The following is a 25,302-nucleotide window of genomic DNA, read 5'->3' as shown; positions in this document are numbered from 1 at the left end:
GTAGAGACCTTTCATTTAGGTGGGTTAATATATTCTATATGCGGTGGCGATATGTAAAATACAAATATTAGAAACAAGTTTATCATTTGACATACTTCTTTAATACCTACCTCTTTGTGATTTTAGTTTAGTTAATCTTGGAGTGTGAAGTTTCTATATCTGTAATTATAAAAAAAATCCTAAAAAGTAGAGGAATTATTTATATGTAACAGCGGCGAAACAGTGGATGATAACCGACTGCGATTTGCCATTAAGTGGATACTCAGTTAGTAAGTGAATTATTTAGATTAAAAACTTTTAGAAAACATTCTGTATGTGTTCATTTAAGGACATAATTTATGCTGCTGAATTTATGTAATGTACTGGCCGTCCTTTGACTAAGGAACCATCCATTGTTAATTTAAATGCACATTAAGCCTTGGAAATGAATATTATTTCTTCTTTAGAAAGGGCAAGTATGTGTTTAATACTATTGAAGTAATGGATTTAAAGCATGTTACATGTCACTTTAAGAAATTAGGGCTGATTGTAAACTAACATGTCATAAAAATATCAAAATGAGGCCAAAGTAGTATTTTGACTTACATACAAAATACTAAATCACTATAAAAGTAATAAATGCCATAATGCAATAGAAGCAAATGGTGGTTCATAGATATGGCCAGTGAGTAACTTTAAAGAAATTGTATTAGGGCACTAAAAACATAAGAAAGAAAAGAAAGAAAGAAAGACAGACCAGACGGACTGACATGCCGACGGAGGGAGGGAGAAAAGAGCAAGAAAGAAAGAAATTTTTGAGAAATAAGATTTTATCTTTTTAGGAGCCTAATGGGCCTATAAGGTTTTTCAGTATTTTTTAAAATACTACATTTACAAAATGTTAGATTAGCTGAAAGGGTACAGTCTGTTTAGAACCCACAGATGTACAGACTGGTCTGAATTTAAACTTGGTATAGTACAGTCAATATACATATAGTCTGAGTGCAGATACATAATTGTATTATTTTTTATTGTACCAGATGGGCTATAGGGTCGTATTTTATTATGAATAATGATAGCTGTAAAAATATGAAATCTTACACCTCCATGACCCCATATTTGGCATACCTGTAGTCAAATGAAATAGAAAAATGGTTTCTGTCCATCCCACATACTTCTGCTGTATGATAATAAGGTACAGACTGTACATTTAGGCATGTAAGGAATTGGGTAACCAATATAGACTTTTGTATACAATAATAGTGATATGATCTGTATAAAGTATACTTAAATTGCATTTTACCTGCATTGTATTTTGTACATAATTTTAGAACTATTTGCAATTTAAATAATGTGAAGTGGGATATATGATATGAATTAAAATTTGTACAATTTGTGAATCAGACAGGTTTGAGGGAATTTTATTTGTCTAACCCTTACCATACTAAACATCTTAAATGGACTTGTCCATTGTTTAATCTGGACAAAACCATTCAAGATATAAAGGGATTATGTAACAACTGAATAGTGAACAGAGCAGACCATGGTCTGCTATTTTTGGTCTGCACTGTTCACATAGGTAGAATCTGTTGCAACCAACAGGTTAAGAGCTAAGACATAATTTTGTTTCTATGTGAATTAATAAATTATTGAAACTGTTTGTGGTTGCGTGTGAAAAAGGTAACAACTGGCTTAAAACCTCTTGCTGTGATATGCAGTTGGCTTGAAAACTGCTAAAAACATTGCATTCATATAAAGGTAGCTATGACAGTTGACGGTACTTCATAGATGCCACTCTTGCCTGGAATAATGCATGAGGGTCCTTCTCAATCAGCTGGAAAATTGTTATGTAACTTTCATACATTCATTTTCTAAATATTGGATGTTTGCCTTATAAACTATAGTAAATATTGCTATGATACATTTCTCATTTCAGCTTGACCTTTGACCTGACCTTGAGTTACCATGGCAGCAGAGGATGAGGTCAAGTTGGAGATGCTAAAGGATGAAGATGAAGCTGATGGTAGGTGTCAATATTTTTATAAATTCTCAGCGACATTTACATCAGAAATCTGTATACTGAAGCTTACTTTATAATGACTTGGAAGTTGCAAGTCGAAATTTTAGCACATTGTGACCACTTGTATCTCAAACTTCATACAGCTGCTAGTTAACAGCTTGACTATAGATCTAATGGAGAAGTTGTCTGTTTCTTATTAAAATAATTTTCCAGAATCTAGAAATACTTGTTATCTTACTTGCACTATACCATGTAACTGATTATAAAAAAAAGCTGTTAACATATGAATGAATTCAAAGTTTCAAAGGTTTCTTTTTCTTTGTCTGATTGGATATGCAGTGTCCATTAAACAACTAGGTAATGCGAATGGCATGGATGTGCCAGGACGAAATGATAATCTGATACAATTTTAAGTGTTTTGATCTAAACATTGAGAGAGGGAGAATAAAACGAACTATAGAATTCTGAAGTTTTAATAGGACAAATACATTACACAAAATCATTTAAAGTAAAGGCTTGTGTTGCAAGTATAAGGTTTGCTTGATTGAACTGATATGTTTTAAGATATACATTTATATGAAAATGTTGATGTACTTAAAGTACTTTAGATTTGTATGCTTGGTCAGTGATATATGTGGCTGCTTTATGTCCTATATAAAGAGAGTGATATTTTAACCTCTTACATGTTTTACAGTGATTTTTTTTCCAATTTTCAAAACAACCTGTGGCTTTCTGAAGGGGAAAAATATAGCGCGATAAATCAGAAAAGGGGGAAACCTGAAATCAAATTCCAACAACTGAAAATGGAATTTACTAACACATTTTATGAAAAAATTAATTTCAATTCAATTTAACATGCATGGTACATAGCAGGGGCTATCTATAGGGACAGATTTCTGTCTTCTAGCTGATGCTGTTAAGTCATGGTTTTGGTAAAGAAGAGCATGAGGCATTTTAGGGGAAAATAAAAGCATTTTTAGGGGAAAATATACCTATTTTGGGCTAGGGGAAACAGCCTTTATTCGGCTGTAAAATACAGTGAAAAAAATCACTGTTTTATTACCAATTTACCTAACAGTGCTTTGAATGGTCAGCTTAATATAGTAATGTGATTGGGCGAAAGCTTTAAAAACCGCTTTTCAATTAAATGCTTAATGTTTCACTTAACAAATCCCTACGGTCGTCTTAATACAAACTCTTACCCATACATAAACTGACAGCATGAAGTTATGATTTCATCTTCGGATGCAGTTATTAACAATCTTGTGAGTCTTTCTAATGTTTAAAACAAAGTTTTTGTCATATGAATAGTGGGTGGATGTGTATGTTAAGGAAAGATATCTCGCCTAAATGAATCATAGTATTCTTTCAAAGATGAAATTTCCAAGAGAGTTTTTATTTTATCTAAAAAAAAGTTTCCCCCTTTTATAAAATTAATGTTTGACATTTTAAATTCAGTTTTATTTTCATCTTGGAACTTTTCAAGTTTAAGATAAACAGTTAAAATATTCCAGTAATTCCAGTAAATATAGGAAAGGTTTGAACTGATGTATATGAATAATTATTTTAATTGTGAAAGAGTGAGTTAAAATTGAAAAGGCGTTGCACTCAAATTGGGCTAAGAACAGCACAAAAATAAGATTTTCAATTTTATTTCTGAAAATATTTCTTACTTATCTTTTGTATATCTTTCTGTTTTAAGAACCCGTGCTGGTCTTTGAAAGAGATAAACATTTAAATTTTATATTTTGAAGCTTTAAGACCTCTGTGGATTTCTTTTAAAGCATATATCAAGTTTTCCAAAGAATTTGACATAAAATTGATGTTCACGTCTTTTTTTTTTTCAGCTTTGAAATACAATCTTTATATCACTCATATAGAAATATCTACATATATATATATTCCATATCTCTCTATAGAAAGTAATTAAGTAACAGCAAGAATGTTGTATTTCATCCTGGAACAATTCCGATGATCATATGGTCATATTTTATTTATACATGCATTGAATATAGAATTGACTGTTAAAATATTGCTAGAATTCCCAAGTTGGCAAATTACAAAAGCTCTCTTATGGGGGAAATTTACCAGAAACTAGGTCATCTCTCTGGTGAAAACTGTTCATTTAAAGTGATATGATCATGGTAATGAATGCACATGTTTTATTTTAGCTTTTTATTAAATGAGTATTATTTTCCTCCCTTTTGATGTTAAAGAGGCAGTTTGTTTGATGTACTTTATGAAATCATGTTCATATAAGTAATATAATATAAGTAGATATGAGTCATTGAGAAACTAAAGCAGAAGATTAAGCTCAAGGTCACGATTTTTGTCAGTGTGAGTACTAGTCCATATAGTTCAAAGCTTCTGATTGGTTGATTGTGTAATTTGAATATGAATTGACCAATGGTAGACTTGCATTCAGATATTGGTTCTCTGTGTATTTTTAATATGAATATGGAAATTTTTCATTTGAGATTAAGTCAAATTTAGATGAACCAGTATCTCAATACTGAGCAGAGGTAAATTATGTTCAGTCCAATTTAAAATGCATGTACAGTGCAACTTCTGCAGAGCAGTCATCTGTATAACAATGACCTCTTTCTTTACAAAAGATTTAACCTCTCTAGTGCAACAGCTTTGATATAACAACCAAATTATTTGTCTCACAAAGGGTGTTTCTCTGCATAGATTGGTCTGTATTATGTGTTTTGTTCTGTATTCTATATCTGTAAAACAACAATCTTTCAAGTATGGCCTATAATTAGGAGTTTTATGATACATATGTACAGAATATATGATTCAAGTTTTGAAGTGGTAAGTGGCAGTTTTTCCCTGGACGACATCCTGTGGATAAAGTTACACCCTGGTTATTGTCATTGTGTGTAATGTATCTGTTTATATAGAGTTCTATTTCACTTCTTATTATGAGCGTAAGTAAATCCACATAGGATATATATGTTGTGCAGCTGTCAGTTGTAAACCTGGCCTGTGACACAGAGGCACTAAGGGGTGGGGGTGATGGTGAAATCATGAGGATTTTACCTTTCTCCTGTACCAGCAGGGCCTTTACAAGGAGTTTTAAAATCTAAGTCCACATTATTCCTAGTGGAAGGGGAAGCTGGAGTTTCTGTTGGCTGGTGCATAACTAACAAAGCTGAAGCCCAAACCACAAAGTCTTTGCAAAGCCAGCATGCTCTGTACTGTTGGCTGAACGTCTTTCAAATGTTTGATATCCTTTATATTAATAATGAACTGTTTATGCTCAGTTCATTTTGGTATGTTCTGTAGGTTAACGATTGAAAGCACAGTCTGGCAGGAAAATTTAAATTAAACTTTTGAGATAAAGGTTACAAGTTTGAATCAAAAAGAAAATATAACTCTGACAAGTGCTTGAAGTTAGTGCCCAGGCTTAAAAACATCTTCTTTTTTTAATTGAGATACTGAATGCAAGTCATACATTGGCCATTTTTAAATTCATTTTCATGAGCAATCAGTCAGATCAAAAATATGTGACTTGTTTCATAAGTAAACTGCAAATTATTAAATCTTGATACAGAAAATATAAAAATTGTGAAAACCAGTCTACAATTTATCATTGTTAAAATGTTTTATTGTTGATACAGGGTCTGATATATTTAATGTTTCTTTGATGACAGAAAATTTTTATGTTGACCTTAAAGAAAACTATGTACATTTCTATTGATGCTGCAGTAAAAAAGAAGGCCGAATTAGCCGAGTCATCGAAGCAAGGTAGCATCGTCACAGTGTACTCCTTTAGTTATACGTGGTTTCAAAGCATGAAACAACTATTTACATGTGTTATGACATTGTATCCACTTTGCATGTGTGTCAGATCTATGTATTCTGAAAATTGTAAAAAAGTGACTGGCTATTTATTCATTGTTTTCATTTAGAAAAACGTTCCACAGGAATTACATTTATGGTTATGAAACTTCAGGGGTTCTAGTCAGGTGCCTGCTAGTGCTTTAAAATAATGCCTGCGGGGGTACCTGTCAGATGTCTTGAACCACTGGAAAGTCGCCGTATGACCTTGACAAGTAAAACCTAATGAAACAAAAACAAAACAATTAACAAATGAAGGTTGGAAAATATATGTTAAATGTAAATTGGAACATAAATTTGCATGTTTTGTTACTTAATGATGAATTCTAGGGTTTATATCTTATGAAAGTGATACCATGTATATAAATTGATAATGTCCTGAGATTTTATTTACTGTATCTCACAGACCTAGCATGCAATTATTTGAGGTAATGTGAACTATTTGCAAGTTATTGAGACATTGAACATGTGACTGTTAAATCGTTTACTGGTTTCTGTTGAAATTTTTTCTTGAATGATTTTTTATATATCATCTATCATATGTAATTGTTTTGATTTTATAAAAATAGAAGAAATCACTTGATATGTAATGGTTAGTCTTTAGTATTATAGAATACATTCAAAATTGCTAGATGATAATTTGTTTGAAGTGTTTTTGAAATAATGATTAATGACTATATTAATGTCATATGAAAGTGTAAAATATACATGTATATCTATTTAACTATAAACTATGTAGATATAACCATACAGTACAGTGACAAGTTTTAATTGAATGACATCTTGATATATTGACATATTATACAATTCATGTGTACATTTTTTGTTTTTTCCAGTATGCATACACTTATTTGTAAATGTATATCGATATATAATATAACTCTCTATGCATGCTAACTTACTGACAAATAAAATTTGATTATCTTTAATGGGGCACAACTCTAGACACTTGTATTTTTTTTCTTTGAAAGTTCATTCAAATTTATTTAAAGTTTCAAATCTAAAAATGAACCTTTTGATATGTTACAAAGGTATATGTTTATATTCTTCTAAAACATGAGCGCTATATCTGCCTGTATAAATGCATGTGCCCTAAAGTACTTGTATAAAATTTACTTATTAAGATTTACTTATATTACTTCTAATCAGTTTTATACTGCATGGTTGATCAGTATTTCTAATGCCTTATATGCTTCCCATTTCTATGAATTAACCTTTAACCTGCTGCTGTTGACTGAATCTTTCCGTGTAGTCAGTGTAGACCAAGATCAGCCAGCATATTTGAGCTCTGTAGTCATTGTCTGCGCAGTTAGCTATTCAGTCTGTACATATTTTGAAATTTTCCCTTAAAGAAATGAATGGTTTTGTCCAGATAAAAAGATGGACAAGTCCATTTAAGGTAAAATGTGTAGTAAAAGTTTAGGAAAGTGTTTTTTCTCATTCTGATTCTTAAAAGGGGGGGGGGGGAGTAGATCATTGTTTTTCATTATATGTGTGTAGTAAAAACTTATAATTGTGAAACATCTTCTAATGGGTGTCTTCCAAGTTTGTTCAAATAAAAGCCCTGGGGTCAAAATTGGCCCCGCCACGGGTGTCATTGATTTTCCTTATAACTGGGAACTGGGATTTTCCTTTAAACTGGCCCCGCTCCGTGTGCCTTTATACAGGTGAGCGACCTCAGGGTCATCATGGCCCTCTTGTTTATCAAGCTGTTGTTTAAAATAACTGAGGTTGCTCTTTCTTGTAACTAAGTATGCTACCACATTTCATTTTTACTGCAATGATTTTCCTTGAAACATTTCGCAAAGGTAGTAAAGGTTCTATTTTATATCAAAGATTATACTTTATATTCAATAATTTATTTCACGAATTTACGAAGACACATTGATACTTTGCAAATATGTTATTTTCACAAGATAATAAATTGACAGAATAGTCCATTATAAACACCGTTCTCCAAATTTTCATTTTCTCAATGAAACATGACTTTAGTATTAAGTTTAAGTGCCAATTATCATAGTCAAAACTCTGTGCTTGTTTTGAACATATTGATATGTTTTATCTTTTTTGATTTAAAAATTTCAGGTTTTTTTAGTATGATTTTGTTTTATTTTAGTCATCTTATTTCACACTCGATGTTTTTGTCAAATTTGTTTTTTCCACAGTGTCAACTCTTTCTACTTATATTTTCATTATGATTTCTTTAGTTTTGTGGTCGTGTTATTTTAGAGTTGTTATTTTTGTTTTGCATTATATTTTTAGCTCACCTGTCACAAAGTGACAGGGTGAGCTTTTGTGATCGCTTTTCGTCCGGCGTCCGTCCGTCGTCAGTCCGGCGTCCGTCCGTCCGTAAACTTTTGCTTTAAATGACATCTCCTCATAAACCACTGAGCCAATTTCATCCAAACTTCACAGGAATGTTCCTTTGGTGGTCACCTTTAAAAATTGTTCAAAGAATTTAATTCCATGCAGAACTCTGGTTGCCATGGCAACCGAAAGAAAAATCTTTAAATATCTTCTTTTAAACAACCCTAAGAGCTAGAGCTTAGATATTTGGCATGAAACATCTTCTAGTGAGTGTCTACCAAGTTTGTTCAAATTAAAGCCCTGGGGTCAAAATTGGCCCCGCCCCAGGGGGTCATTGATTTTCCCTATATGCATATAGTAAAAACTTAAGAAATCTTCTTTTAAAGAACCCAAAGAGCTAGAGCTAAGATATTTAACATGAAACATCTTCTAGTGAGTGTCTACCAAGCTTGTTCAAATAAAAGCCCTGGGGTCAAAATTGGCCCCGCCCCGGGGGGTCATTGATTTTCCCTATATGCATATAGTAAAAACTTAAAAAATCTTCTTTTAAAGAACCGTAAGAGCTAGAGCTTAGATATTTAGCATGAAACATCTTCTAGTGAACGTCTACCAAGTTTGTTCAAATAAAAGCCCTGGGGTCAAAATTGGCCCCGCCCCAGGGGGTCATTGATTTTCCCTATATGCATATAGTAAAAACTTAAAAAATCTTCTTTTAAAGAACCCAAAGAGCTAGACCTAAGATATTAAGCATGAAACATCTTTTAGTGAGTGTCTACCAAGTTTGTTCAAATAAAAGCCTTGGGGTCAAAATTGGCCCCGCCCCAGGGGGTCATTGATTTTCCCTATATGCATATAGTAAAAACATAAAAAATCTTCTTTTAAAGAACACAAAGAGCTAGAGCTAAGATATTAAGCATGAAACATCTTCTAGTGAGTGTCTACCAAGTTTGTTCAAATTAAAGCCCTTGGGTCAAAATTGGCCCCGCCCCGGGGGGTCATTGATTTTCCCTATATGCATATAGAAAAAACTTAAAAAATCTTCTTTTAAAGAACCATTAGAGCTAAAGCTTAGATATTTGGCATGAAACATCTTCTAGTGAATGTCTACCAAGTTTGTTCAAATAAAAGCCCTGGGGTCATAATTGACCCCGCCCCAGGGGGTCATAGATTTTCCCTATATGCATATAGTAAAAACTTTAAAAAATTTCTTTTAAAGAACCCAAAGAGCTAGAGCTAAGATATTTAGCATGAAACATCTTCTAATGAGTGTTTACTAAGTTTGTTCAAATAAAAGCCCTGGGGTCAAAATTGGCCCCGCCCCAGGGGGTCATTGATTTTCCCTATATGCATATAGTAAAAACTTAAAAAATCTTCTTTTAAAGAACTCAAAGAGCTAGAGCTAAGATATTTAGCATGAAACATGTTCTAATTGGTGTCTACCAAGTATGTTCAAATAAAAGCCCTGGGGTCAAAACTGGCCCCGCCTGGGGGGGGGGGGGGTCATTGATTTTCCTTATATGTGTATAGCAAAAGCTTAAAAATCTTCTTTGAAAAAACCTTTAGCTTATGAATCCAAAATGTTTCTTTGCACAAACGATCTAAAGTATTGTAAACAACATCTATGGGCATAAATGAAAAGTCGGTAAAATTATGATCGTCCTTATTAAAATGATTTGCAACATTAGTGGAGAATGCAGGATCTACAAAATTGCATATATCAAATTTATGGCTATTCATTCGTTTAGACACAGGTTGTTTGGTTTGACCAACATACTGCATGCTACATTTTTTACATGTTATCAAATATATACAATTCTTGGTTTTTTAACCAGGTTTTCAATTTTGAAAATCCTGGTTATTAGATTGGGGTATGGCGGGCGGATGGGCGGATGGGCGGATGGGCGGATGGGCGGGCGTCAAACGAAATTGTGTCCGCTCTGTAACTCTTCAACCCTTTGAAGAATTTTGATGAAACTTCAGACAAATGTTTACCACATCAAGATGACGTGCAGAACGCATGTTCCGCATGGCTGGCTCCAAGGTCAAGGTCACAGTGACATTAACATTGAAAATCCTGTCCGCTCTGTAACTCTTCAACCCTTTGAAGAATTTTGATGAAACTTCAGACAAATGTTTACCACATCAAGATGACGTGCAGAACGCATGTTCCGCATGGCTGGCTCAAAGGTCAAGGTCACAGTGACATTAACATTGAAAATCGGCGGGCGTCAAACGAAATTGTGTCCGCTCTGTAACTCTTCAACCCTTTGAAGAATTTTGATGAAACTTCAGACAAATGTTTACCACATCAAGATGACGTGCAGAACGCATGTTCCGCATGGCTGGCTCCAAGGTCAAGGTCACAGTGACATTAACATTGAAAATCCTGTCCGCTCTGTAACTCTTCAACCCTTTGAAGAATTTTGATGAAACTTCAGACAAATGTTTACCACATCAAGATGACGTGCAGAACGCATGTTCTGCATGGCTGGCTCCAAGGTCAAGGTCACAGTGACATTAACATTGAAAATCCTGTCCGCTCTGTAACTCTTCAACCCTTTGAAGAATTTTGATGAAACTTCAGACAAATGTTTACCACATCAAGATGACGTGCAGAACGCATGTTCCGCATGGCTGGCTCCAAGGTCAAGGTCACAGTGACATTAACATTGAAAATCCTGTTTACATGATTTTAACTTGATTTGGCAGTCAAAGGTCATATCATCTTTGGAGGTAATTTAAAAAAGATATGATATAATATTTCATGTCTACTTTGTAACTTGTTTTTCATTATACAGAATTATCAATATAATTATAGTGAACAAATTCTTCTGTGCTGAACTCGTCCTACATTTCTCAACGGATTTTGTTCAAACTTTCACAGAAGCTTTGTCATCAAGCACCCTGGCACATATTGTCGGGGTTTTGTGATTGGATAGTTTTTGACCTAATTATGGCCCTTTGTTTTTTTCCTTATACATAATATTATAGTGAACACTTCTTCAGTGGCAATTCCTCCTACATTATTCATGTTTTACATTGCACATAGTTACATTGTTTGTTGCTTGTATTTGTATTTCAAATACAACATATTTATCTACAATGGTGATAATTGAAAACCTGGTTTCATGGCATTGCCATGTTTCTTGTTTTTTTTTCTTTGAAAAAACCCAAATAGCTAGAGTTTAGATATTAAGCATGAAACATCTTTAAGTAAATATCTACAAAGTTTGTTCAAATAAAAGCCCGGGGGTCAAAACTGGCCCTGCCCCAGGGGTGTCATTGTTTTTAACTATATGTGTATAGTAAAAACCTTAAAAATTCTCTTTTAAAAAACCCAAATGAGCTAGAACTTAGATGTTTAGCATGAAACATCTTCTTATGGGTGTCTACCAAGTCTGTTCAAATAAACAAATAAAAGCCCTTGGGTAAAAATTGGCCCGTGGGTGGGGGGGGGGCCTATATACAGGTGAGCGACCTCAGGGCCATCATGGCCCTCTTGTTTATACACAGTGTTGACTATTTTCTACTTATACTTTTGTTGTTTCAATTCCACCCACACTTCTCTTGTTGTGAATGTTTTTGGTTACCCACGATACACGTTGATGTTGTTTATTTTTTAGGTCACTCTTATCTCAATGATTGTTATAATCTCTCTTCTATTCAAGATGACTGGAGCAATGGTCGTCTAGTTGACAAGCATCAATACAATTCTACCGGAAGTTTAGTTTTTACAGATCCATATAGTGTTGGTAAATAAACTACACCTCTTTTACTATTTTGTACCCCAGAGATGTCTTTTGTGTTAGTTTGAAATATCTGCTGATGTAATATGATTAAACTTTTGACATAGGTTTTATTCAATACAATGTATTTAAAAAAAAAATAATTGTCTGTAGACCAGTCTGTTTTTTGAGCAACCAGTCTATTATAAGAGACAATTTTGATTGGTCAATTTCAAATTTAGAAGTAGTACTGACCAATTATTTTACAAATGCAGTGTTTTTTTTCTTTATATAACTACTACCCTAAAACGGTACTGTTCCCATTAGAAAATAAACATTAAAATTCTCAATTTCCAATGTTTAAATTTCCAAAATGGCTGTTCAGAATTCCCACAAGGCCAAGAAATTTCTCTGAAATCATTTAAATCCAACATATTCATATAAATCACCACTTCATAGTTCTACCTTGACAGTGGAAGCTGTTAGATATCTTTATTCATGCTGATTAATCTTATTTGTAGCTGAAAAAATGCATTAAAAAATATTCCCAATATAAGTCAAAATAACACATTTTTTTCCCAATCAGTCTGGTACCGGCACCATTCCCAAAGAAGAGAAAAAAAACGCTGAAATGTCTCAAATTTGAAATCAATCATAATAAAAGATAATAAAAAAGATATTTTGTCAGGGAATATGCTTTTTGGATGTCCCAGAAACGAAACAAAAAATGGTCCTATGCATAAATATTCCCTGAAAGTTTGGAAAATTTTAAAAAAGAATGAGAAGAACAGATGAAAATCAACCATTAAGAAGAAATGTATTTAACCATTTGTTCTGAGATTTTTTTAATTGTTCATGTTACACATTTATGTCTGTGGTCAAGAGGTTAAGATTCTGACTTAAAAAACATGTGCGCATAACATTAGGTTCAAATCGCACTAGGGTCTTTCATTTTAGGAAGCTATCCCAGCTAGCTTACCAAAGGTTTGGTGGTTAGACTCAAATAATCTTTCTTCACCAATAAAACTGAAAAATTGCCATATGACCTTTACAGTTTTGTGAGATTTAAAACCCTACAAAAAAAAGACAAAACAAAAACAGTTTACTCAGCAGATATTTTTTGGTATCACACTTTTTGGTTTGAAAGCCTTGGTTTTCTCTTGTTTGATTTGCACTGTTTGCTGTTTTAGGTACATTAATTTGTATTTCAAAGTTTCCCTCTGCAAAATTTTTTTAAATCATCATAATGTCACAATTTGTGTTGTGTGTGCACATAAATCAATGATGTCATCAAAAAAACTTACATTGCCTGTCCAACATATTGCTTTGAAAAGAATGAGCATAACTGAAAATGTCTTCAGGCATTTAGAACCAAATATGTTTTTATGGAGACCATATTTTGATAAATAGAAAAATGATTGTTTTCGGCAGGTAATCTCTCACAGAATTGAATTTGCTCTTTAATTTTCAAAAAGAAAATATACCTCTTGCCATCCTGTATGTCTTATTACATTACATGTAATTGGAATGTATTTATATTAACTTTGATTGTATTTAAGTCAACTCTGATTGAATTCATATCGACTTAGGTTGTATTTATATCAATTTTGATTGTATTTTTATCAATTTTTATATCAAGTTTCTGTTTGCTTGCTTTATGGTTTTTAGCTCGACTTTTCTATGAAAAGGGGAGCTATCCTACTCGCCCCGGCGTCGGCGTCGGCGTCACACCTTGGTTAAGTTTTTCGTACCACCCCACTTTATTTCAGAAGTATTACAAGTATGGCTTTGAAACTTACCATACTTGTTCACCATCATAACCTCCATCTACAGACAAGATACATAACTCTGTCAAGGTTTTTGACAGAATTATGGCCCTTTTTTTGACTTAGAAAGTGTATTGAGCTTGGTTAAGTTTTTTTACCACCTCACTTTATTTCAAAACCATTGGAGGTATTGCTTTGAAACTGACCATACTTGTTTTACCATCACGACCTTCATCAACAGACAAGAGGACATAACTCTGTCAAGGTTTTTGACAGAATTATGCCCCTTTTTGACTTAGAAAATACATTGAATATGGGTAAAATCCACTTATTGCCTTAACCCTTTGAGATATTGCTTTGAAACTTTAATGCTATTTCACATCATTACCCCCATCTGTACGCAAGAGAAGGTAACTCTGTCAAGGATTTGTTTTAAAAATTAAGGCCTTTTATCGACTTAGAATCTTGGTTAAGTTTTTAGTACCAGTCCACTTTTTGACTGAACTGTTTGAGATATTAATTTGAAAGTTGGAATACTTGTTTACAATCATGATTCCCAAAACATGTCCAGGAGAAGGTAATTCTGTCAAAGATTTTTTTGAATTATGGCCCTTAACTGTCAATGTTTTGTATTATAGGCAAGCACTCTAAAAAACTTAAAAAATTTCAAAAAATTGCTTTCCAAGGGTATCACACAATTTTCAGTAAAATAATTCTTCACTAAATATCTTAATGCTCATGGCCATTGTTCACTTTAAAAATACAGAGATTCTTGTATTGCCTTTTACTGCAAAAACTTTTTTTATTGGCAAGCAATAAAAAAGTCGAGCGCGCTGTCTTACGGACAGCTCTTGTTACAACTGATTGTCTTTATTTTACTGTTTACTTCTGTTTTGGTTTTGTTTGCATGTTTCTGTTGCATATTAGAAGGAATTTAGAATATTGGATAAATAAAACAAAAAGATTCTGTTCAAATCACTACCTTTAAAGACCAGCCATGAGAAGTCTCATTTAACAGGTGGTCATTCAATACAGATCTGTAATCTTTTGCTAGAATTAAAATGAAATTTAAGTAGAAATGCCGGCTATGCTTACGAGATTTTCTGTAATTATGATATGTACCTGTTGTTTTTTTTTTTCTGGGGTGGTTTCTAGCTCGGGTTTGACTGTATTCTGTATTTAAGGCAAGATCAGAGGACTAATAATCAAGATTGTTCCTTTCCGGGTTACTTCCCTGTGTCAACAAGGTGCAATCCTGTGTACAGGTTCTGTTAACTTTATCCTCGGCAGCTTGATCCTCTTGTATAGGAAATATAACTTTATGCACACATTGATTTTTTTTTATCTGTACTTTGAAGTGCTATGTAAACATTTTCCATCTGTTGACATTGGATTGTACTTTAAGAGGTTTATCTTGTCTGAAGGACCCTTTAAATGTTATAGTGGGCGGGTATAGAATGTTGATTGGTCCTAAAGGATTTTTTGTGCATATTGGAATATATTATAATTCTTACATGATTTATTTGCATATATATTTCTTATACATGATGTATAAGTATCAAAAATTTATGGCATAGCCTGTGTCAGTTTTAAGGATGTGTAAGAAAATAGGGATGGGTTTTTAGTTGAATTTGAATAAAGCGGGTGTTTAAAGGGATATATTGAATATTCCGTCTAAATTAAATAATTGATTAATTCTATTCAGCGATGTTTATTGAAGGTATTTACTATTTATGATTTCATGAGGTTGAAATCTTTATTTGAAATGTAATGTAATCATTCAGGTAGCAATATTTGATGTTGTAAAGAATTAAATCATGTATAATAAATTCAATCTAGCTTATTTTGATAAAGGTCCAAAGAGTATATTAGTCCAGGGGTGGCAAAATCAAATGTCCATATTGCCCAGGTTGTCCCACAGTCTTTACAGACAAGTGGAAATTTTCAAGAATTTACCATATAAATATCATGTAGAAAAGTTAAGAAATGCTTTTTATTAAAAGGAACCAATCAGTCAAAATCAGATTTTGTCGTCCCTGTATACAAGTCATTATCTATAGAATAGAACTTAGTTCAAATGTGTCACCAGTCATATATGAATAAGCTAGGTGTAAATGATGCATTTTTACTCCAAGCAGATCAAAATGCGCAACCTGACTAAGCAAAATATGCCATTTAACTTATAAGCAAAATATGCCATTTAACTTATGGACTCAAACTTAGGTCTATACAAATTTTTGACCAGGTTACCTTGGCTTTTTCATACATTCTTAACCTAAGACTAAGAGACATGCATGCTATATGTGAACATCACAATTTATCCTGTGTAATGGAAATTATAGATTTCTCCGATATGTACCATTATTAAGGCTATCTTTGTTTGTGTAAGCAGTTTTCTACTGTAAACTAGAGAATTGGTTCAGAAACAAGGAATAAAAGATTGCCAGGAAATTATTTCAATAAGATCAATTAGTAACTGGCATTGTTGATGAAAAGAAGTAAATGAATTGCACAAAATAATAATCTATTCATTTTCTAGTCAGTGGTTATAGCTAATCAGTGGTGCAGTACATTTTGTAAGGGGAATTTTGATTAAAAGTGAAATTTTAGTATCACACAATCATATGATAATGCATTTTATTCTGCATAAATCAATGAAAGTTCATAGGTTCATACTCCTTATGAATAGCCAAGTGCAGTTGCACTCTTGAGGTGTTTGAAATAAAAAAAACTTTGCCAGCTGAATCACGATCATTGATTTTTAGGATTTAGATCTTGTCCTACCTTAAGTTGATAATGGACAGGTCCAATTGCAAATCCAGACAAGTCCATTACACATGAAAAGTGGAGAGGTTAAAAAAGCGGCATTTAAATCTATTTAGCGGTTTATCTACATTTACAGTCTTTAATGTAAAATCTGCCCACTGGTCATCTGTTAAGGTCAAATATCGGCTTGTTATCGCACCTGTTGACCTCTATATGACAGTTGTGTTAACACATTACACCCTCTGTACACTTGCTTTAGCATATTTTTACCTGGTGAAACCCACATTGTATCAATGAAACCATGCCATGTGTTATCATAAATAAATTGTAAAAACATAGTATACACTTCAGGTGATGTTAGATACGGTTCACTGGCCAGCAAATATTTACATATTTACGTTTCTATATTTATAAGGGGAATAATATAAACAAGGTATTCATATACTATCATTTTTCACTATCTACGTGTAACTTAAAATTTCTATTTCAAATTTTGATCATTGGTTAATGCAAAGTTTTAGCAAATTTTTATATTACTGCATCTTAGGTAAAAAATTTAAATGCCTGCGTGGGTTGAGCTTATAAGTTATATCAGATTTCCAGTGTTTGGTTTTCACTACAAAACATTACATTTTTATGTTTTGTGAAACAGAGTAGAAATAATTGATGTACATGAAGTTGTTATATTTACCTGTGTTAGAATGTCTTTAATTTCAATCACAGCAAAGTATTGGGTTTTACATATTCATGGCAGTGTCAGTATTTGTAAGCTATTTATGTCATTATTCAATCAGACATAAAAGTTATTTTTTTGGATTTAAATTCTTCGGTCGATTTGCATTTGCTTTTAGCTACAATGTCACGCTAAAAATCCAATAATTATTATAATGTCGAGTAATAACAAAATTGAAGGTGATTTTAAATCTTTCACAAATGCAATATAATAGTTGGAAAGTGAAAATATTCTCGGAACAATAATTGAAAATATAATGAATACACATTGAGACTAGAAATATATATATATATCAAAAAGGATGTCATATGATGTTGGTCGCGGGTCCGAGCCTCTGGCGGAATGGCCGGCACGCTCACGTACATCCTACAAACAGATGACTCATTTTGACGACCTTGATAGTCTGTCGTTGCCATCAGGTAATTCGTAGATACATTTTTATCATTTTATTCTCTCATTATTATGAAATACGACATTCATTTTCATGTAAAACTGGTTTTTGGCTTACTTATTTACGTTGTGAATGGTACTAATTGTTCAACATACACGTTGTATTTTGTTGTATTAGTCCCACTGACCATATTTACAAGGGTCAACATTGGAGCTGTGAAGCTGAAACCCAGAGTGTGTCATAGATAGTGTATTGCATTTAATAATGCTTGCACAAATTTGCTTAATTTTCAAAACATGTAAAAAACTAGTGACTGGGCAGAAAATAAAGCTTAGTTATCTGAAGATCAAGTGCAAAGCTGTCCTACCGTTTGAAAAAAAGGTCACATCAGAAAATGACCCTTTGATATAAAGGTCACGTCAGAAAATGACCCTGTCAGCCCACAGTGCATTATTTCATGCAAAATGGGAATCTATTTAGACCTCCTGATATTCTGTGAGCTGGATGTATGAGCCGCGCCATGACAAAACCAACATAATGGATTTGCGACCAGCATGGATCCAGACCAGCCTGCGCATCCGCACAGTCTTATCAGGATCCATGCTGTTCGCGTACATACTCCATAACAAGTAGAGAAACTGATAGCGAACAGCATGGATCCTGATCAGACTGCGCGGATGAGCAGGCTGGTCTGGATCTATGCTAGTAGCAAACCCATTTTGTTGGTTTTGTCATGACAAGGCTCATATAACATCAAACAACTATCCAACTTTTCTTTAAAGAGGTGATTGACAAAGACCATAGAAACTGTTTCTTAAATATTTCCTTAATTGCTCTCTTCATTGTTTATGTCACCTTGAAAGATGGAAAGTCCTTTTATGGCATTACTTATTATTGGCATGACCCTAAAAATAGGTTAATTATTAAATAGCAATTGTTACCTCGTTGCCATTATACTGTACTAAAGGTAAAAATTAATGCTGTCGGGATATTGAATTGTTCTGCATTTTTTTTTTTTATTTATATGCTTCTTATTATTGGAAAGTTTTGACAAACCCTTGAGTTAGAGTAGTATAAATTTATGAATTTATTGCATAATTTTATGTTAGAGTAGTATAAATTTATGAATTTATTGCATAATTTTATGTAAGACGAGGCTTTTAAATTTTGCGGAAGATATTGTTAAGTTTGGATATTTTATATTGCTCTTTAGGGGTGGAAGTGTTGATTTTGTAAAAATGTGCAGGCATCTAGTTATGCATGTATATTAAAACTTCGTATGAGCAATGATTACATAATATTGTGTAAAAATAGATGATCATCATATGACGGGAATTATTGATGCATTAAGTTACTTTCATCTCGTAATACACAAGACGTTTTGAAGAATTTTTGCGTTGGTTTTACTTCTTTTTCATATTTCACAGTGTGATGTTTGCAGATTGATAAATATGATATATTACATAGTTAATTATGTGAATCATTTTGTATCAGTTTTATCTATGTCCTTGAAGTATGTGTGACTGCTGATGAGTTTGAAGTTTTAAAAGTCGTGTTTAACTGTGGATTGTGGGCGGATATTCAGTTTATTTTCACATTTGATCAGTTTTCAAGTAAATTTTAATCAGAGCTGGAAAACACATAAATTAGCATATTTGTAAATAAATACATAGTAAAGTGAAGAAAAGTGTTGGTTCAGTTGATTTTATGATATGCATATGATTGAAATTATACTTATCCATTTTGGGGAAAATATTTTGTAGTTTGTTTACGCATTTATAACATTATTTTGCAAAGTGGAGAAAATAGATATGGGGGAAGTTTAAATTGAAAAATAGTGTGTTTAAAAGGTTTCTTTATAATTTGAAAAAAAACTTTACCACAGCTAAATCGGTATCAAAAGAAGACACATACAAACATAAGCAAAATAAAAAGTGCAAAAGATTTAAGGGATGAATAATTATGACCTAGTGGAATATTTTATAATAAAGAAATGTGCTTTTTGTTACATTAAAGAAGATATAAATGTAATTGTAATGCATTTAAGTTACATATGTCAGTGCAGAAGATTTAATGTTGAATGATAAAAATATACTGTTAGCATAAGAATTTAGCTTTTTTGAAATTTGTGTGACATTGGTGTGACAATTTGTGTGACATTGGTGTGACAATTTGTATGTACAACTAAACTAGTAATGGATTCTTTACAACTAGTTGAACATGATGAAGTAGCTTTGGATTTAGAAGGTATTTCCTGTTTATGCAATGTGTTGTTAAAAGGTTTTTGCTGTTATTATTTTATTTTAAATTCTCACAGTGTTACTTGATGTAAATGTTAATTGAATACACAGTCTCGTACTTTTTAGTCGTATAAGTTAATCATTAACCTGCTGGATGTCTTGAAATAGACTTTTCCAGTGTATATTTTCAGAAATAACAGATATAAATTTTAATGATTATATCCATCATTTATAATTATAACTCTGCCAACAGTATAGAGCCTGGTCAGACTGCAAGGTTCTACTGACTGACCTGGTTCTACACGGGTGGCAAAGGCTTTTAACTTTCACTTTCAGTAGGTTAAAGTGTTAAGTGCTGCCCATCCTTGAAGCACATCCTTGAAGTCTGACTGTACCTTATATACAGATATCTGCTTAATAATAATCTTTTGATTATGAATAAAATTCCTGAAACTACTGTCATACTGTTACAAAAAAATAATAAAGTGGACAAATTCATTTCACACAATTGGTTTAAAGTTCTGACCATTGCTATATAAGGTGGATGAATTTTGATCTTCATTGACATACAATATGAGAATTTTTTATTCATAATTATGGTTTATATACTTGATTCGTACATTTTAATATATATAGTTTGTCCATTTATTTGAAATTTTCATTTGGTTCTGCAGTAACTCATTAAAAATGCATGGCATGGTATGCATGTTTGACTTCCTACATTTGTTGTACAATGTATTTACTAAATTGTTTAACATATTTATATACACTTTACATATGAACTTACTGTAACACTTCTTTTATACAAAAAATATAAAGAAAACAAAGAAAAACAGTTGAGGAGAGACAACAGAAGTTTTGCACCAGGTTGAATTTTGATACACCATATTTTGGAAATTTCAAAATATGTTATGATATAAAAACTACACTGATTTATTTATTGTGGTTTAATAAAATATTTAAAACTGCTACTGCCCCACTACTACTGGTATATATAAATCTCCAAGCTAAAATAAAATAGATTTTAAATAAGCCTTAAGAGGTTAACTCCCTTGATAATAAAAAATATTAACTTGACCTTAAATTGTTTGAAAATCCTTCAATATTCTTGAAATAAGGACTTAAATCTGAGTTTATAATTATAAGTTTCCGCTTACTTTGAAGTAGATGGTTTACTGAAGTGTTTGAATGGAGAGATTTAAACTAAATGATTGTAGAATATTTAAGTGTCATCTCTGTCAATTGATAAAATGTTATCTTAATGTTTATCTTCTTGTCACTGTAATTGAATGATAATAGTGCTAAAAGGTCAACAATTTAACACTGATATACCCTGAGATATGTTATTGATAACCTTTGGATGAATTTTGATCTTCATTGATAAGTACAATATGAAAATTTCTTATTCATCAAGTTCATTTGTACATTTAAATGTATATTTTGGTCATAAACTTGAATGTTGCATTTTAAAAAGGAAGTCTAATTGATAATTGTATATGTACAGGAATGATGCATTTGATTCAATTTTATTAATTTTGCAAATAAATGAAGTAGATATTGTAGTTGATAGATCTTGTTAAGAAAAATTACTCAATAAGTTATTTTTTGAAAAAAAATATGTCAATACACAGAAAATATGTTTATTCTGTTTCACATAACTCTTTTTTCAGACTTTTATATTTTCTCTTTCAATTTGATTCTTACCTTCTACCCTTTAATAGCCAGTCAATATTAATATCATATTCAGTTAATCATAATTTTAAAACTTCTAAAATCATAGAGAATGAATATACGAGCTAACTCTGTTTGATACTGAAAATGTATGTCTACAAATTATTATTTACCAAGAAGATTTATTCTATTTTTTTACAGATGATGGGCGTGGCTCAGTGTCAGCAGATCCCATGGGTGATCCTTCAGTCCCAAGAGTTAAAAAGAAGGTAATAGTTGCTTTACATAATCTTAAAAAAACTAACAAAACAAAAACAAAAACACATTTAAATGATAACTATTCATAGACTATTTAGCACATTCCTCACTTAACTATATAGAATGATTAAAGTAAATATGAGCTGCGCCATGACAAAACGAATGTAATACGCAGTCTGATCAGGATCCATGCTGTTCGCTATCAGTTTCTCTACTTGTTATAGGGTTTGTAAGCGAACAGCATGGATCCTGATCAGAACGGCGACTGTTGATAACACATAAAATTTTTTGTTTACAGTTAATGCTATGTCTATGCAGAGCATTTAACAGACCACACTTTTCTTCATCTTTTCTATTCACATGCATTAAATTGCTATATGACTATGATAGTACAGTGAAACCTCTCCAGGATGGCCCTCTGTAAACCAAAAACCTCTTTATAATAACTGTTTTAGTTCTTTCCAAAGTTAGACTTTACAATGAATTTGACTCGGCAACAACCAAAATATTTGTCTCTGAAAGGATGTTGCTCTGTTATGGTTATACTGTATACAATACTTACTAAGTGTGACCAGCACTGGTAATGATAGATCTTTGCCACCAGATTAGGGCAGATAAGATCAACCTTATAAAATAACTTTGCCATATTAAACTTGTTGTTTTTTAGTCTGTTAATGGAGATATTGAAATATTTGGTCAGTTACGCTAATTTTACACGTTTGTTATTTTTCAGGGTAGGAATTTATTTTTCACGGATAAAGAGAGCCGTATAGATTATGTTCTGGCGTGGGAAGTACCGACGAAGGAGACCGAACAAACTCAGAAGGCTATGAAAGCTCGGGAAATGTTCGAAGCCAATCTGATTGAAGAGGGTCTGAAACTAGAGTATGATAATGTAAGACATTAATATCTTTGTTGGAGTTTTAAGAATTTGGCTGAGAACTCATAAAAACAAGAAATTGCTGAGTTGTTAAAAGGTTGTTTTTCTTTATGAAACGGACTCCTTTCGTTAGGTTGCTTCGTGTTATTGCTTGAATACAAAAACTTAAGCTTCAATCACGTATTGAAACAATTGAGATCTTGGTAAAGAAGTATGTTTGATGTCTTCAAAAATATTCACTTTGTGACGTATTCGATCAATATTTATAGCACTATCTCATAGACCAGACGAGTTAACCATTTAAATTTTTTCTGAAATAATGCAATTTTACATGTATTGAAACTACATCTATGTAGTCGTAATTTTTGCCATACACACGATTTTTACAGTTCATAATAGTAATTAATCCTTTTTCACTTAGTATCAATATACATGTTTATATACGAAGTTATAAATGTTAAAGTTTGTACATTGGGATTAGGTAGGAAATGAGTTCTAGATTATCTTTATTAGGCTTGAATATTTTACTTTTTGTTCAGTTTTTTAAGGCACTTGAATTTGCCTCTGTATTTATTTTGTTTGAATATGAAAACTTAAGCTTCAAGCACGTAAGATTTTATTTAGTGTTCAGTTTTTTAAGGCACTTGAATTTGCCTCTGTATTTTTGTTTAAATTTAATAAAATATTTTTAACTTCACAGTCTGATGATGAGGTTCATTTTGTGAAAGTTCACGCCCCTTGGGAGGTCCTCACTCGATATGGAGAAATCCTGAAGATGAAGTTGAAAATGAAGAAGGTAAGAAACTAAAGTCTGAAAATACAAGTGGTTTTGAACATGTTCTGGCAAAAATAATATTTAAGAATGCACATTGCGTCAGGGCGAGACCATTGTATTGGCATCTATGTGTAAAGTTGTAATTTGGCTGTTTTACACTTAGTTTAATGGCTTTTTACAGTATCATAAAGGCTCTTATAGAGTCATTGTTCAATATCATTTGAAATAAATGAAGTATTTAGACAAAATTTAATCTGAGTAACAGTATAAGTGATTTATCTGTTAGTTTGTTGGACATTTTTGTGCTACTGAGAATCTTAACTGATTTAGCAGTACCTATATGTTTTTTTAGCTCACCTGTCACAAAGTGACAGGGTGAGCTTTTGTGATTGCTTTTCGTCCGGCGTCCGTCGTCCGTCCGTAAACTTTTACTTTAAATGACATCTCCTCATAAACCACTAAGCCAATTTCATCCAAACTTCACAGGAATGTTCCTTTGGTGGTCACCTTTAAAAATTGTTCAAAGAATTTAATTCCATGCAGAACTCTGGTTGCCATGGCAACCGGAAGAAAAAACTTTAAATATCTTTTTTTAAAGAACCATAAGAGCTAGAGCTCAGATATTTGGCATGAAACATCTTCTAGTGAGTGTCTACCAAGTTTGTTCAAATAAAAGCCCTGGGGTCAAAATTGGCCCCGCCCCAGGGGGTCATTGATTTTCCCTATATGCATATAGTAAAAACTTAAAAAATCTTCTTTTAAAGAACCAAAAGAGTTAGAGCTAAGATATTTAGCATGAAACATGTTCTAATAAGTGTCTACCAAGTTTGTTCAAAAAAAGCCCTGGGGTCAAAATTGGCCCCGCCCCGGGGGGTCATTGATTTTCCCTATATGCATATATTAAAAACTTAAAAAATCTTCTTTTAAAGAACCCAAAGAGCTAGAGCTAAGATATTTAGCATCAAACATGTTGTAATGGGTTTCTACCAAGTTTGTTCAAATAAAAGCCCTGGGGTCAAAATTGGCCCCGCCCCGGTGGGTCATTGATTTTCCCTATATGCATATAGTAAAAACTTAAAAAATCTTCTTTTAAAGAACTCAAAGAGCTATGGCTAAGATATTGAGCATCAAACATGTTCTAATAGGTGTCTACCAAGTTTGTTTAAATTAAAGCCCTGGGGTCAAAATTGGCCCCCGCCCCGGGGGGTCATTGATTTTTCCTATATGCATATAGTAAAAACTTAAAAAATCTTCTTTTAAAGAACCAAAAGAGTTAGAGCTAAGATATTTAGCATCAAACATGTTCTAATAAGTGTCTACCAAGTTTGTTCAAATAAAAGCCCTGGGGTCAAAATTGGCCCCGCCCCGGGGGGTCATTGATTTTCCCTATATGCATATTGTAAAAACTTAAAAAATCTTCTTTTAAAGAACTCAAAGAGCTATGGCTAAGATATTTAGCATCAAACATGTTCTAATAGGTGTCTACCAAGTTTGTTCAAATAAAAGCCCTGGGGTCAAAATTGGCACCGCCCCGTGGGTCATTGATTTTCCTTATATGTGTATAGCAAAAACTTAAAAAATCTTCTTTGAAAAAACCCAAATAGCTAGAGTTAAGATATTAAGCATGAAACATCTTTTAGTGAGTGTCTACAAAGTTTGTTCAAATAAAAGACCTGGGGTCAAAATTGGCCCCGCCCCGGGGGTCATTGATTTTCTTTATATGTGTAAAGCAAAAACTTAAAATCTTCTTTGAAAAAACCCAAATAGCTAGAGTTTAGATATTAAGCAAGAAACATCTTCTAGTAAGTGTCTACAAAGTTTGTTCAAACAAAAGCCCTGGGGTCAAAAACTGGACCGGCCCCAGGGGTGTCATTGTTTTTAACTATATGTGTATTATTAGTAAAAAACTTAAAAAAATCTTCTTTTAAAAAGCCCAATGAGCTAG

General features: G+C 32.6%; 1 protein-coding gene and 1 long non-coding RNA gene across 2 annotated transcripts in view; one reads left to right on the top strand and one right to left on the bottom strand.

The window, feature by feature from the left end:
* The window catches only part of LOC132732881 (anoctamin-4-like), a 59,178-nt gene that overhangs the window by 1,951 nt on the left and 31,925 nt on the right, over positions 1–25,302 (top strand). Inside the window, 6 exon segments of the mRNA XM_060719408.1 lie at positions 1,916–2,002; positions 5,714–5,752; positions 11,821–11,904; positions 21,646–21,713; positions 22,436–22,597; positions 23,283–23,378. Of these exon segments, the coding sequence (XP_060575391.1) occupies positions 1,945–2,002; positions 5,714–5,752; positions 11,821–11,904; positions 21,646–21,713; positions 22,436–22,597; positions 23,283–23,378 (507 nt within the window). The 5' untranslated portion in view covers positions 1,916–1,944.
* Positions 9,507–11,450, bottom strand: LOC132732882 (uncharacterized). The gene is made up of 2 exons (XR_009626102.1): positions 11,323–11,450; positions 9,507–9,709 (listed from the first exon to the last, which is right to left on the bottom strand). It is a non-coding gene; the product is annotated as an uncharacterized LOC132732882 (long non-coding RNA).

The sequence above is a fragment of the Ruditapes philippinarum genome, unplaced genomic scaffold (genome assembly GCF_026571515.1).
Source record: "Ruditapes philippinarum isolate M1 unplaced genomic scaffold, ASM2657151v2 ctg358_1_1_1_1, whole genome shotgun sequence".
Taxonomy (NCBI): domain Eukaryota; kingdom Metazoa; phylum Mollusca; class Bivalvia; order Venerida; family Veneridae; genus Ruditapes; species Ruditapes philippinarum.
This window is presented reverse-complemented; position numbering and strand designations above follow the sequence as displayed.